The 15775-nt window shown below is 45.4% G+C and overlaps 1 protein-coding gene across 1 annotated transcript in view; it reads left to right on the plus strand.

The window, feature by feature from the left end:
- The first annotated feature begins 1269 nt into the window (after positions 1-1269).
- The window catches only part of CUNH2orf80 (chromosome unknown C2orf80 homolog), a 25181-nt gene continuing 10675 nt past the window's right edge, over positions 1270-15775 (plus strand). The window contains exons 1-6 of the mRNA XM_050154196.1: positions 1270-1458; positions 2356-2486; positions 5721-5808; positions 8992-9074; positions 11480-11567; positions 12109-12180. Of these exons, the coding sequence (XP_050010153.1) occupies positions 1270-1458; positions 2356-2486; positions 5721-5808; positions 8992-9074; positions 11480-11567; positions 12109-12180 (651 nt within the window). The remainder of the gene's footprint in view (positions 1459-2355; positions 2487-5720; positions 5809-8991; positions 9075-11479; positions 11568-12108; positions 12181-15775) is intronic.

The raw sequence follows: 15775 nt of genomic DNA on the forward strand, positions 1-15775 counted from the left end.
ATTGAAGAAATATGATGGCTTGATCTCACCCTCAGGGATTCAAAAGTAATGGTTCTGGGAGTTTTTAAAGTCCTTCAGGTGGAACACACAGCCAAGTCCGGAATCACTGATGCAAATAGAAACTGGATGCTCCAACAGTCTCTGATCCTCCAGACTGGTCCTGATGTGCCCAGACATGTCTAAATCCTAGAGCAGGCTTATTTCTCCTTATTACCCTGGAATGTTTGGTCCTTTCAGTTCACAGAGAAGCTTATAAAATTATATCTTTTTGTGAAAAACTGTTCCATTCATATATAATGGTTTGCTATATGCTGAGGGCATGAACACATGGGTGTGTGGTGCCCTATCATCACGCACACCATATTCAAATGCTTAAAACACAACCATACAGTTATAGGAGAGGATATCTATTCTGTACCAATCCTACGCCCCTCTCATAAAACAAAAATAAGAAAACAAACAATTTTTTTTACTGTAAGCTTTAATGTGACATGGGACTCTTCAGGGAAATGAGGACCCTGGCACATGGGCATTTGAGGAAGCAATAGCAACAGGATGGTCACTTTTGCCTTCTCCCCAAAGCAAGCAACAGCAGCCAATCCTTGCTGGAAGCAGAGCCTGACTTCACAGGTGAGAGGTGCCTCCCGGATCTGGAGGAGAGCCAGTGACACAGGAGCAGAGAAGCACCTGGGCAAGCAGGCTTGGTTTACGTCTCCCAGTGAATCACTACAAGATCATGGAATCTATGTCCACTCTTCCAAAACTCTACATAGAAGAAACACTGTTTTTTCGGGTCTTCATTTCCACATGAAGTCTCTTGTGTCGTATAAAACATACTAGCTGTATACCAGCCTTTCTTTTATTATCTTTCTCAGTCTGTTATCAGGAAGCCGCAGCCAGGAACTGTGCTATTCATGAGGGAAGATGTTTTACGCCCCAGCATAACCAAGAGAGAGGAAAGTGACGATTAATAGAAGCGTCTGTAGGCTGTGGCTATAATGCTCACGGGTACAGTGTTTACCTAGAATGAACAGGTTCCCTTCTCAGTACCATAAACACAAAGGAATGGGTGTTGGTAGCAGGATCCCAACCCCGGGGCAGAATACCCAACTAGACATTTAGGTGTTCTCAGGAGAACAAAGAGTAATCTTCTACAAGCCTTCAGCAAGGAAACAAGGGTTAGAGGAGGAGAGTGTGCAAGCAGGGGGACCACTCACCAGGAGAGCGGTGGTGCACAATGTACTAGTTCAGATGAACAAGTGTGCAAGCATGGGGACCACTCATCAGGAGAGCCGTGGTGCACTATGTACTAGTTCAGACGAACAAGTGTGTAAGGGGGGACCACTCACCAGGAGAGCGGTGGTGCACAATGTACTAGTTCAGATGAACAAGTGTGCAAGCAGGGGGACCACTCATCAGGAGAGCCGTGGTGCACTATGTACTAGTTCAGATGAACAAGTGTGTAAGCAGTGTAAGCAGGAGGACCACTCATCAGGAGAGCCGTGGTGCACTATGTACTAGTTCAGATGAACAAGTCCTACTTTGATTTTTATTATTGTCATCAAACACTGATCACCAACCTGCAGAGGAAAGAGTTTATTATACCTTGCAAATTAGAATCCATTATGGAAGGAAGCCAGGGGCAGAGCTCAAGGCTGGAACCTGGAGGCAGGAACTGAAGCAGAAACCATGGAGGGGTGTTCCCTACTGGCTTCCCCTCATGACTTGCTCAGCCTACTTACTAATACAACCCAGAACCACTTGACCAGGCAGGGCACCACCCACAGGGGCCTGGGTCTTCCTAAATCAATCATTAATCAAGAAAATGCCCTTACGCACTTGCCTTCGGGCCATCTGAAGAAGGCAACCCTTCATCTAAGGTTCCTTCTTTCCAAATGACTCTATTTGGTGTCAAGTTGGCCTAAAACCAACCAGCACATGATAGTGTGTCCCCAGGTGGTGGCTCCCCTGGTTTTTCACTGCTCTGTGTTCATAGTCATTCGGTAGAATCACCCCAAGAAATTGCTTGGGATACTCTGTATGGAGGAGCTGGAGTTCCACTGGCTTCTCCAGCAATCCTTGCTGGTCTGCTGACTCCTCCATTGTAGCCAAATGCTGTCTTAGAAAGAAGAAAGAAGGAAAGAAAGAGAGGAGAGAGAAGATGAAAACTGGGGGAAGTGGCTTCCTTTTCTCAGCTTTCTGATTAATTATTCAGCTGGTGCACCTATGCCTACCCAAGTGAAAAGATACATGAACGACTGAAGGCCAGGGTCACAGTCGGTCTCAAATATACGACCTCTCCACTGTGTGCGTGGGAGGAGACATGAGGATGTTTATAAAACTATTTTCATCCAGGCACAGTTTCCTAGCAACCAGGCAGAAGCATCTGCGTTCAGGAAGACTTTGAGCAGCCGCTCAAGCCTTCCAATGCCCAAGCCTGCCTGCGGGTACCAGGAAGAGCAGAAGCGCTACGTCAGCTCCAGTTGGTGAGACATTCTGGGGACTGGTAAGGGCCTGCAGCCAGCATAGCATAGTAGACGCTAAGACGGGACTGTGGAGAGGGGGTCTGCTTGGAATGTGCCGATATTCCACAGGGCCTGTGCCGATATTCCACAGGGCCCAGGACTCCTAAAACTCTAGGGCTGTGATTTGTGGAAGGGTGGGGGTGGACTTGGTGTCTGAAAGAGCTAGAGCGTGAGGCAGCCGGTCCCTCTTGTGTGTTTCCAGCTAGTGGTCTTGATTCCTTTGGAGCTCTATAGACAGAATAGAGTGACAGGCAAAATTCAAGTCTAACTGAATTCAAGCCTATGCAAATGGCTCTCTCTCATCCGGGCGAAGCTGACAAAGGAGCGATCCTCTCCAGTTGGCCCAACCTCAGCACACATTCAATGGTTGTTTTACATATGAAGAAATGAAAAGAAAAAAAGTTACTTTGCATAACAGGACACAGAGAGTTGGTCTTTCAAGGTCCTGACCTTCTAGAGGTGGTAAGCACTAGTATTCTTATTATTTAAAATTATATATATATATGATATATGATATACCTTCAGGATTATGCCATGTTGGGATGGGGTGTTAAGAGAAAGCTGTGACACCAATCAAAAGTTACGAATTTGTAATTCATAAGTGTGAAAATCAAAGGGCCTGCTCAGAGCTGTAAGAAAGAATTGATTGCTGGGCGGTGGTGGCGCACGCCTTTAATCCCAGCACACAGGAGGCAGGGGCAGGTGGATTTCTGTGAATTGGAGGCCAGCCTGGTCTACAGAGTCAGTTCCAGGACATCCATGACTGTTACACAGAGAAACCATGTTTCAAAAAACAAAAAAAGATAGAAAGGAAAGAAGGAAGGAAGGAAGGAAGGAAGGAAGGAAGGAAGGAAGGAAGGAAAGAAAGAAGGAAGGAAAGAAGGAAGGAAGAAAATTGGTTAAAGTAAGTGCTAAGACTTTCATTATGCAGGCTTCAAAGCTAATGATCCTGTCTTCTGCCACGGTATTGAGCCCACTTCATGCCAAAAAATTGAGCCCATTTTCTATTAAAGAAATAAGACAACACCCTATGAACTTATGCTTTTATAAATTATTAAATTAAAAGAATTTTAGCACATTTCAGCCTTCATGGAATGATAGAATGTCAGGGTGAGGTCTGGCAAGAAGTTAACTAGACTAGAGCACCGAGCAGCTTGCCCATGGTCATATCAACCAGTTGCAGAGAGGATGCCAAATCCCAGTGCCTGGCTTCCCTCGGCCGGGGCTTTTCTTCCCCTAGGCCATGAGGCCTCCTAACTTGCAGCACTCTCTCCTACCCTCTCCTGACCAGAGCAATTGCAGTGTCTTTGGAATGCACCCATCTTCTACGCAGCGCTCCTCCACCTCTCCACCCCCACTGGCTCTCTCTCACAGGCTGCAGCAGAAGCACTGGCAGGAAGAACGCGCCTTCTTTTCAATTACCTTTAAAGCAGGGATTGTAAATCACAAGTACAATTTAAATAGTCTGTCCACATTTTTGTTACATCTTCTCCAGAGAAACAAAACAAGGGGAGAGAGAGAGAGAGAGAGAGAGAGAGAGAGAGAGAGAGAGAGAGAGAGAGAGAGAGAGAGAGAGAGAGAATAGGTGCAGTCTGTACTGAAAACAGTGACTGAACTACCACAAAATTGCTGAGAGAGGGAGAAAGACAGGTTTTAGAGAAACTGGTTCCCATGATTGCAGAGGCTTGGTCAGTCTGAATTTGATCAAGGAGACCAGCAGAGTCTGGAGATACGAGAAAGAGTTGCAGTTAGAATCTAAGCTGTCTGCTGACAGATTGCCTTCTTGCTAGAAGAGGTTAATCCTTGTTCATTCAAGGCTTTTAACCAGTTAGGTAGGGCCACTCACATCTGGAAGGAAATATACTTTACTTTAAAGTTCATCAAATTAAATGTTTATCTCACCCAGAAAGCAATTTTACAAAAAAACATCCAGAATAACGTTTTATTGTTGTTTGTTTGTTTGTTTTGCTTTTGTTTCTTTGTTTGTTTTTGTTTTTTCTTAAGACAAAGGTCTCTCTGTGTAGTCCTGGCTGTCGTGGAACTAGTTCTGTAGACCAGACTGGCCTTGAAGGCAGAGATTTCCTAATAATAGTGATTCAGCCATTAAATTAGCCTTCACGAGCCGGGCGGTGGTGGCGCACGCCTTTAATCCCAGCACTCGGGAGGCAGAGGCAGGCGGATCTCTGTGAGTTCGAGGCCAGCCTGGTCTATAGAGCTAGTTCCAGGACAGGCTCCAAAGCCACAGAGAAACCTTGTCTTGAAAAACCAAAAAAAAAAAAAAAAAAAGTGATTAAAATCTTTTAAATTAACACAGATGATGCTGGCAGGTTTGATTGCTAGTCATACGTTGCTGAGTTTCCCCATTCAATAGGAATGATTTTTTTCACAATTGTGTGTGTGCGTGAGTGTGCGTATGTGTGATTTCAGAGCCCCTTTGATTCCATTACCTTGTCTTTGATTTCTGGTTCAAAGTCAAGGTGAGACCTGAAGGCACATTCGCCACTCTTCTGTGGACTGTCAAATGACAGTCCGTGACAGCTCTGGGAAGTCATGGGCTGGCTGTCAAACACACTGGGACTCACGGTGTCAACCATACGCAGGACACTTCCATAATATCAGACCACAAGTCAGCCTGTATGGGTGGTTCTGCCCAAAGAGCCTGGTCAACTGCTGCATGAACCATCCCTGTTTTCCAATATTAGTGCGATTAGTGCGATTAGTGTGAGGGTGAGCACACCCTGAGCGAGAGAAAAGCTTGAAAGAGGGCAGGCTGGACGGCTCAGCAGGTCAAAATACTTACACTTAAGCCAAATACTTAAACTCAGGCCTAAGGACCTGAGTTCCATTCTTGGTGACATCATGGGAAAGCCAGCTGTTCTCGACCTCCACACTTGTGCCACGGCAATGTGCACCTGCACTCGTATGTACACACAAAATTAAGTTACTTAATAATTTTCTGTAATTAAAATTGGAAAGGAATAAGCTGTCAGATGGGCACAAGGTCCAGGGATAGCCTCCAGGTCCCTTTCTCAGTTGGAACTTGCTGGATGGGAGTTCTGCATTCTGGATGCTCTTGGATCCCTTCCACAGCCTCGGACTCCATGACTGGTATTTGTGGCAACAGCGTTCCTAATTCATGTTCTCTCTGATTTGCTGCTGTAATTTCTAGGCTTGCAGAAATTGCTCTTCCTAAAGGCTATCAGGTGAAGCGCAAGCTATCCGCTCAGCCCTGGCCTTCCGCCATGGAAAAGAGTCGTGTAAAGCAGGAGGTGAAGAGGCTGCTGTGAGTATCGCCCAGATAGATGGCCTGGGTGCTGGCGGGTGCACAGAAAGCTAAGGAGGGATCTCGCTGCTCTGCTGGAGAAAGCCAGCAGACGCTCTGGTCTCTGTCTCTGCCATGCAGGCATATGCGGTGCAGGGCAGGATGCAGAATCTCTTGGGCAAATACTTCTGCAGCAGCGTGCACGTGCAGGCTCCCCACAGCCTCGGAGGACAGTATGCACCACCGCAAGGGGCAGCACTTACTCGCAAAAGATACAGATGCCTAGATGTGCCCTGGGGCCAGGCCTCTGCCGCTTCTATTGCCACGCTTAACAACTTGACTTCTAAACTTTCTTGGCTAATAAAGAAAAGATCAAGTTTCCCATAAATTTCCCCCACCCCACTCAGTTTTTCTTTAACCTGGTATTTCAAAAAATGTTGGTGAAAAATCACAGATCATACAACAAGAAGAGGTCATATTTTATTTTGTATGTATTGTTGCCACAATCCCAGTATTTTTTTTCTCATCAAATGTCCATTGTCTGCTTATAAAGATGACCGACCGCCTTCTACTAAATCTTTAAGAAATGCCAGATAAACATGTATGGAATTCACTCATGTTTACACATACGCGTTTGGAGCCATTATAACAAAAAAACACAAACAGTAGTTAAGCATGGTGACTCTGGCAGGTGTAGAAGCGCGCGTCTTCAATCCCAGCACTATGGGAGGCGGAGGCAGCTCAGTCTCTGTGAGTTCAAGGCTGGTTTGGTCTACAGAGTTCCAGAACAGCCATGACTGTATCATCTGCCTCAAACAGATGATAGATAGATAGATAGATAGATAGATAGATAGATAGATAGATAGATAGATAGATAGACAGACAATTTCTATGCTAACTCCAGGTATAATGTCAAATGCTGGTGCATTCTGTGGGAAATATTACAGAAATATATCCTGTTATGCTATAGCCCCCTCGTCTTAGAGTATAAACACCCATAGGAGATGCATCTGCTTCTGTCTCCTGCTTGGATTAAAGGCATGGACTATAATGCCCAGCAGGAAATCTTTTATTTTATTATACGGGGAGCTTAGCCCTCCTCTTACAAAAAAAAAAAAAAATCTTTTCTATGTGTTGCCATTTTGCATCCTTCCTGCTTTCCAACGATGAGTTTAATATTAAGATAAATGTGATTTAAGTTCATTGTCATCAGGTGTTTTAAACCTGCAGCCTTTGGAGATCACTCCCCAAGCCAATATTGAATGTTACAGCTCCTAGACCAACAATGACTTCTGCTGCATTTTTATCGGGGTGGGGGAGGGACTGGGAAGAAAGTCTCTTTCTGAAGACAGAACCCCATATCATTCCCCAAAGCTCAATGCTGCTCTCTTGCTTTCAAGGGGAGAGTATATTGGCATCAGACTTCGGGAAAATGAATTTGATCCAAAAGGAAGAGGCCAACTCACCTTTCTAGATGAGATGGTAGTGTATCCTGCTGGTGCAACTCCCGTTGCGTTCTGTATGTAATAAGGGGCCGGAACAGGGGTCAAATGCCTGTGTAACTTAACACGTGCACACGCACGGGACGTGCGCAAGCATGCGCATGCGCACTCACACACACGCACGCACATGCACGTGGGCACCCGGTCCTCTTCCCTGTGCTTTCCTCAACCTAAGGTTGTCCCTATGATCATTTTTACCCACCAAATAGAAAGCAAAAAGAGAATATGAAAATAAACCTAGGCGGGAAAAGATTTAAACCAATTACTGCGAGATAAAACGTTGACTCGCCGTGTTAAAGACCTTGTCAGAACTAGCAATAGGGTAGTTCTCAACTCTAATCACTTACTATCGTTTGCATCAGCGCAGTAAGGCAAAGTGATACATGACCCTAGAATCCTTTTCGTTATTCTTACTGTGTTCAGGCTCATGTTACGTTCTGCTGGCTCATGACACAGAAATTAGAGAAGAAACTACAGAGAAATTTAATCCAAAAGAAATCAGTAAACTCAGTTTACCACCCCCCCCCATTCCTCCCCCCCATGATCTATCCTTGTGCTGAGAGGGATGAGTCTCTTTTCCTCAGTTTCCCTCTGTGTAAAGCCAGGGTTTGTAGTTAAGCCTGCCGCTTTGTGTGCACATATCACACAGGGCATTAAACAGATCAGAGCAGAACTTCTCAAACTTTAATGAGGTTTTATTACAGAGCTATTTTGATTCTGGAGGTCAGGGTAGGGCCGAGTGCTTCTATTTCTAATGAGCACGACCATGTAACTGGTCCAAACATCAAGCTCCTGATGAAGTGTCACCAGGTGACCGTGGTCCAAACCCCTGATTTATTATTTAGGGCGACAATTTACTTAACTCAGGTCCCTGGAGGGCATCACTACATTATTTAGGGATGTTTAGAACCTTAACCAATCCCCGACCAGCCTTCACCTTCCTGGCTATCGTGATGGAAAGGAAATGTTGGTACTGAGCGGTAAACACGCTTATTAAGTAAGAGCTAACAGACAACCTACAGAAAGGTCCCCGCTGTGAAGAGAGTCAGTGCAAAAATTGACCCTCAGTTCTGTACCAGGTATGAGGCTCTCCACCTATCTCTCAGTTTGGACCATTGCTCATGCTGTGCCCCCCTGGAGTGAACTTCTCCATTTGTATAAACCCCCTTTCCTACAGGCTCTAGCCCTGAGACTGCCTCCTCAGTGAAAGTCAGCCAGGATTGTTTACGTCTCCTCAGCTGAGCACCACAGTGCCTCCATCCAGGGTCCCACACCTCCTCTGTCCCCTGGGAGTACAGGTCTAACACCAAACAGGACTACCAAATGTTCTTTACGGCCTTCTTTCTCCACTCTCTCCTTTTGCCTTTTTAAGCCCTAAGGAGAGGGAGGCCCAGCCTCATCAGTGCCTCACCCAGGAATATTCCTGAGCCCTTGGCAAGCCAGGTGCAAGGCCACATTCCCCAACTGCCAGTTGAGGGTTCTCTCTTTTCCGGACCACACACAGCACATAACTGCTTAGTGGCAGATAAAGTAGATGTCTGGGTCCTGGAATATCCCTAACTGAACATCGGGCTGTTTATAAATAAGGATCTTCCCTAAGTGGAACATGACCAGAGGCTGGGGCTTAGTGAGGCTATTGTCCAGGGAAGTGCTTTGCCAAAATCTGAACCCACACCGTCCACTCTCTCTTTACTGCTTCCAGGCCCACTATGACCTGGCCGTCAGTGTTGCTTGTCAATGGGTAGATCCCTCAGAAGATTTAACTTGGCTCCAGTGGGAGAAAGTGTAAGTTGAAATGCGTTTGATGTTTTTCTTTTTAATCTATCTGTTTATTTAGTGTGGGTAAGGACACACCTTCCTGTGCATGGATGTGGGTGTATGCAGAGGTCAGAGGTCAATGTCAGTGTCTTTCTCAGTCTCTCTTCATATTAGGTTTTGAAGTAGCATCTGTCTCCCACTGAATCTGGAGCTCACCACCGGAAAGCCTAGCTAGCCAGCAAGCTCCAGAGAGCGCCTGGCCCCATCTCCATCCCCCAGCATTAGGATTCAGGCTGTGTCAACAAGCTGGGGGCGGGGGTGGGGGGTGGGGGTGGGTTACATGAATGATGAGAGAAGGCTCCAAACACAGGGCCCATGCTTGTGCAAGACCAGTTCTTTACCTACTGAGTGGACTCCCCAGCCCGGGCAGTTTTCCCTTTTACAATGTGATGGAGGAAGGTCCAGCCCTGCCCCGTGTTTTGTTATGAGGCTCTCTGATGTAGAAACACAGGGCAAACTTCTCCTCCAGCCAGAAGCCTGAAGACACACTCCATGGGCAGTTTGAGGACATGGTAGATGTGCTCACCTAGTCTGTATTTCTTATCATTGGTTTCCGTCAAGTTTAAAAAAAATAATCTTGCATGGGAAGCTTTCTCTGAGAAGCATGACTTCACTGTATTACCCATGAGAGGCATGACTTCACTGTATTACCCATGAGAGGCATGACTTCACTGTATTACCCATGAGAATCATGACTTCACTGTATTACCTGTGTGAGGCATGACTTCACTGTATTACCTGTGTGAGGCATGACTTCACTGTATTACCTGTGTGAGGCATGACTTCACTGTATTATATAGGAGAACCATGACTTCACTGTATTATATATGAGCTATGACTCTCAATGGTTAGTTCTGTGGGTAGAGCCTGAAATTGCTGCCCAAGGACCATCATCTTACACAGTTTCTGGAGCACAGAAGCAGCTAAGTACTTGAGTCTGTGTGATCATTTCCTCCGAGCTTATCAGCCTTTTCCTCAGCAGACACACTCAACCGGTCAGAACAGGGAACTAAGGGGCTGTCATCAGATAGCTCATCCCAAAGTCCAGAGACCGGTTCTATTCTGCAGTCCTGGCTCAAGGTCACAGTTAAGAAAATCCAGTTTGAACAACCTTAACAGAGGAGCAAGGAGGAGGGAGGAGATGAGAAATCAAGAGGAGAGAAGGTCGGGGAGGCAAGTTTGATTGCCTGTATATCTTCCAAGTTTGTGAACTGGACTGTTAGGCACAGTGATTTAAATCTCAGGGGCAAAGGATTTGCCAATAAATTGACTATCGGAGTTCAATAACTGGGCCTTACATGATGGAAAGAGAGCAAATTCCCTCATATTGTCTTCTAAGCTCTCTCTCTCTCTGTGTCACACACACACACACACACACACACACACACACACACACAATGCATTTCTGTTTTCTTTTTTAAACCTCACCTGATGCTACCAGATCCCACCTCCAGTCTCTTTTCCTGGGTGGACACTATTCTTGTCATCTCACTTTAGAACAAGGTTCAGTTCAAACCAGGATAGATTTAAACAAACAACAAGCAGACGTGGCATGTGTCTCAGTGTCTCTGTTTCCTGATTTGTCTGCACATAGAACACACTGGCCAGACCCGTTCCCAGAATCTAGGGGTATCCCAGCCTTCCTAAAGGTAAGCTTACCGTAAAGTAAGGCAGGTTCCCCCAAGCAGGCGATGAGAAGCAGGGTGGACACCTGCTAGCAAAGCCATAATCGGCCCCCATGGGGCAGTCAGCGTTTGTGACAGCTTTAGTAAAAGGAGATCAACAGAAAATCAATCATATTAATCCTACTTTAAGAGTGGATAGGGGGCTGGAGAGATGGCTCAGTGGTTAAGAGCATTGCCTGCTCTTCCAAAGGTCATGATCCCGGCAACCACACAGTGGCTCACAACCATCTGTAATGAGGTCTGGTGCCCTCTTCTGGTCTGCAGACATGCAGACAGATAGAATATTGTATATATAATAAATAAATAAATAATTTTTTAAAAAAAGTGGATAATCCACAACCATGGCTGGTTACCTATGGATTAGTATCATCTTGGCAGCTATCAAAAAGAACAATAGGAGCCTGGAAGACAGATGGCTCAGTCAGCCTTACTGCACAATTCGACCCCCAGCACCGACATAAAATGCCGGGCATACTGGCATAAAGTTATAATCACAGCACTAAAGAGGCAAAGATGTGGCTCCCTGGTGTCTGCTGGCAGCCTCGCCTACATGGTGAGCGCAGGTCCCATGAAAGACCCTGACTCAGAAACCAAGGTGGATGGGTCCAGGGGAATCACCCGAAGCTGGCCTCTGTCCTCCATACACACATGAACACCCCAACCTTCTCTATCCATATTTCCCCTTAGGAAAGCGCCACTTCACGGCAGACCCTTGTATCCAAACCGAAGAGAGCGCGAAGCAGTGATCTTATCATCTTACGCCGGAGTCTTAATGGTGAGGAAAAGAGAACTCTCTATGTGGACACTCTGGTTTTTTTCTTTGTTGTTATTTTCATTTTCAAGACAGGGTTTCTCTGTGTAGCCCTAGCTGTCCTAGAACTTACTCTGTAGCCCAGGCTGGCCTTGAACTCACAGAAATCCACCTGTCTCTGCCTCCCTAGTGCCTGAATCAAAGGTGTGCACTGCCACACCCAGCTTTATTTCAGGATTTCTAAGCTCATTTTGGTACTAATGTATACTTACAAGTTTTCAATATTGATTCTAAATGCCTGGGATTTACTAATAGTAAAATTTGTGATTTTAAATATGTAATAAAAATTTGGCCTCCATACCGAAGTATAAAAATATTTATGGAAGCCAAGAAAAAAAGATGAGAGATATTAATGTCTAGAAAACTTGGTTACACAATAATCTAGGAGTTATTACTGAGTTGCTGTGTTACCTTACACTGTACTAGAACCATTATAGATGCAGTAATTTTGTTTTTTAATAAAGAAAAAGCCACAATATGACAACACATTGTTTTTGTTTCACAGAACAGTATCCCAATTGAGGAAGTCCTGAAAATTTACGGGGCCTATTCTTCTACTGAACCTGATTCTACAAAGGTAAGAGTGATATGGGACTATTGATACCGAGAATGTATACATGCCAGGGATTGAACTCAGGGCCTGTTTATGGGTATAAGTTAAGCAAGCGCTCTACCATAGACATATTCCCAGCCCTTAGTTCTCAGTTCTTTATGTGTATGTGTGTGTGTGTGTCTGTATGTGTGTGTGTGTCTGTATGTGTCTCTCTGTGTGTCTCTGTATGTGTGTCTGTATGTGTCTGTGTGTGTATGTGTGTATGTATGTGTGTGTGTCTGTGTGTGTGTGTGTGTGTGTGTGTGTGTGTGTGTGTTGCTGGGGAGTTTCCTCAGATTTCTACCTGCTAAGCATCCATTCTGCCATTGAGCTGTGTTCCCAGCCTCTGAATATACATTCACAACGATATACTTTCAGGCATCAGATAATAACAATTTTATGTCCAAAAGTAAAAACTGAGGTATTGAAATTTCTCAGCAAATAAGGCTCCTGCAGTCAATCCCAGCTCCCTGGTTCAGTTCCCCAAATCTATGTAGTGGAAGGAGAGAACACACTGCTGAAACTGCCCTCTGACCGCTACACGAATGCTTGGAAGAGACTCAGGTCATACTGTACCAGGAACTTTCCTCAGGAACTTGAGTTGCCATGTGGCCATGAGCTGTGATCATCTATTGATTCACATAGGAGAGGCATTTACCTGCTGCTCAACTGTAGACTCTGAACTCTTGCTGCCTGGGTTTCAATCGCAGCTCCGCCAGATTCAAGTACAATGATCGTTTCCAATATCTATAAACCTCCGTTCATAAAATCTAGGCTAGAAGGTAGGGTTGTTGTGGCCATTAAGCAAGTCAGCCCAATGAAGCCTTAGTGTTTACCACATGAAAACCTCAAAATAATAGCTAGAATCAAGGTTCTGGAACCCAAGACTGGGCAACTGAATTAGTCTATGTTCTTATACATCAGAGTTTCATTTCGTTCTTTTCCTTTTTTTTTTTTTTGTTTTTGTTTTTGTTTTTGTTTTTCAAGACAGGATTTCTCTGTGTAGCCCTGGTTGTCCTGGAAATCACTCTATAGAGCAGTCTGGACTGGAACTCAGAGATCCACTTACTCTGCCTCCCAAGAACCAGCTGCTGGGATTGAAGGTGTGAGCCACCACACTCAGCTTATTTTTCTCCTTTTTGAGACAAAGTCTTGTGGTGTAGTCCAGGCTAGCCTTGACATCTTTGTATAGCCAAACCGGCCACTGAACTTGAAGACTTCCTCATCTCAGTATCTCGAGCCCTGGGATACACCACCCAGCCTAGATTTGTGTCAGGGTTTCTTAACCTCTTGAGCAACAATTCTGTGTTGCATGTGTTGGAAGCTGGAACTGGGAACTGCCATGTGTAGTAAAGTGTTTAGCATGATGCCTGGCCACCAGCTAGCAGAGGCAAGAAGGCTCTCTCTGTTTGTGACAGTTAAAAATGCTTCCTGCCTGCCAAATGTGTCCTGGGAACAAAAATCTCTTCTCATTGAGACTCACTGCGCTAAGTATCCAAACATTAACCAGCTAATCAAATGTGCATATTATTATCACAATGCAAACTTGGCCTGTTTGAAATAGCCAGTTCCCCAAATGATTGTGGTTTTCCAGGGCAATGCTAGCAGCCCCTCCCCATCTGCACCAGGAGCTCCTACCAACCGCTGGCGGAATTGCAGGCTCCGCTCCACCCAGAGGACCTTTCTGCAACCTGGATGGGGAACCAGGAGGATCTCTCAGCATATGCTCAATGTAGCATTTCAAAAGTTAAACTGTAGGACTTTCTTAAAACAGTCTTTTGGGGTTTAACATAACTTCAAAAGTAATGGTTTTAATTAGAAGTCAGAGTGGTTTAAAAGCAATAGATGTTGTCAAAGGTTCTTTACCACTTATATCGGAGTGGCCTTCGGCTCCTTTGGATAAAATGTCTCCTAAGCAACAGCTGAAACAGTTTCTAAGCCAGAGTTTCAAACTCAGGGGAAAAACAAATCAGATTAGGATGAATTTCCGGCAACTGGAAAGGATTTGTGGCTACTGTGTGCAGTTTAATGCCGTTCTCTGGGGCTCTCTGCTGCCCCCTGGTGATAACAAGGCAGCACAGGCAGGTACTGTTCACCGTCAGCCACAAGTGCCCGACAGATGGTCATTTTTTGTTAATAAGGAATTTGGTTTTCTGTTTGTTTTGTTTCGTTTTTCTAATAAGGAGTCTGGACTCAGAGAAGGTTCAATTAAAGGCTTTACATAAGTGTGGGGTATTTACAACTGTTTTCAAATAAATTTAAAATGCCCAACTTGATTTAAACCGAAGACAAATCATAAATAAATCAACTGTCTCAATTGATGGAAGAGAAGGGACAAAAGAAAGGAAGGCAGAGAGAATGAAAGTGTGTGGAGGAGAAGGGCTCTGAATAAAGAACCTCAGGTCCTCAGCTTTCCTCTGCCTTCCCCAAACTCACCCCATCCTAAGAGTCTGCATTCAAACCATCCTAAGCAACACTCAGACATCAAGACTCCCGGGCAAGGCAGACAGGGCCCAGACCCGGATCATCCCTTTCTAGCTGCAGGCCTCTCATAAGTTATATCTTTCCTGGTCTACAGTTCCCTATGTGTGAGTAAGCCTGCCGTTACTCCCCAACACACCAGACTGTTGTGAGGATTAAATGGGACCACGCCTATCAGTTACACGACGGCCCAAAGGGAGCCTTCCACAGGACCGCCATTATTGCAAAGCCCACCCTGCGGGGGACACCAGCCTCCTTTCTGCCAGTACCAGGTGCCTCTACCTCTCACATGTACCTTCAGGTACCTTCTCTTCTTGAAGCATTTCCCCCAGATTAATTCGTACAGACATGAAGATGAGGGCCTTGCTGGAGATAGAAGGACCTACAGTTTCTTTTCTTTTCCTCTCTCTCTCTCTCTCTCTCTCTCTCTCTCTCTCTCTCTCTTTCTTTTTTTTTTCAAGACAGAGTTTCTCTGTGTAATCACTTTGGCTGTCCTGTAACTAGCTCTGTAGACCAATCTGGCCTCAAACTCACAGAGATCTGCCTGTGAACCTACACTTTCAGCGAAAGCTGAATTTTTTTGGGGGGGGAGGCGTTTCAAGACAGGGTTTGTCTGTGTAACAGCCCTGGTTGTCCTGGAACTAGCTCCTGTAGACCAGGCTGGCCCCAAACTCACAGAGATCTGCCTGCCTCTGCCTCCTGAGTGCTGGGATTAAAGGAGTGCGCCACCACTGCCCAGCAAAAGCTGGATTTTAACACATTGGAGTAACCATTAATCAAAAACATGCCTTTGGTATTAGTTATATCACCAATATTAATTATGTCCTAACTAACAGTATATATAGTTATAGTATAAAGACTAATCGAACAAGCCCCCGAGTGCTCGAGATGGTATCCGGGGCTTACCGAGTGCAGGAGACCCTGTCCGGGGCTTACCAGTCTCACCCGCACTCTTGCTCTCGGCACATTTGCTACTTCATGTATTGCCATTTCACTTCACACAGCGATGGCTTTTGTTCATGCTTTGCAGTGCTGAGGTTGAAGACAGGACCTTGTGCCTCCTCCTCCCCCTAGACAAGCATGCTGTCTCTGAGCTACA

This window comes from Alexandromys fortis, unplaced genomic scaffold (genome assembly GCF_014885135.2).
Source record: "Alexandromys fortis isolate MF-2015 unplaced genomic scaffold, M_Fortis_MF-2015_v1.1 scaffold_40, whole genome shotgun sequence".
NCBI lineage: Eukaryota > Metazoa > Chordata > Mammalia > Rodentia > Cricetidae > Alexandromys > Alexandromys fortis.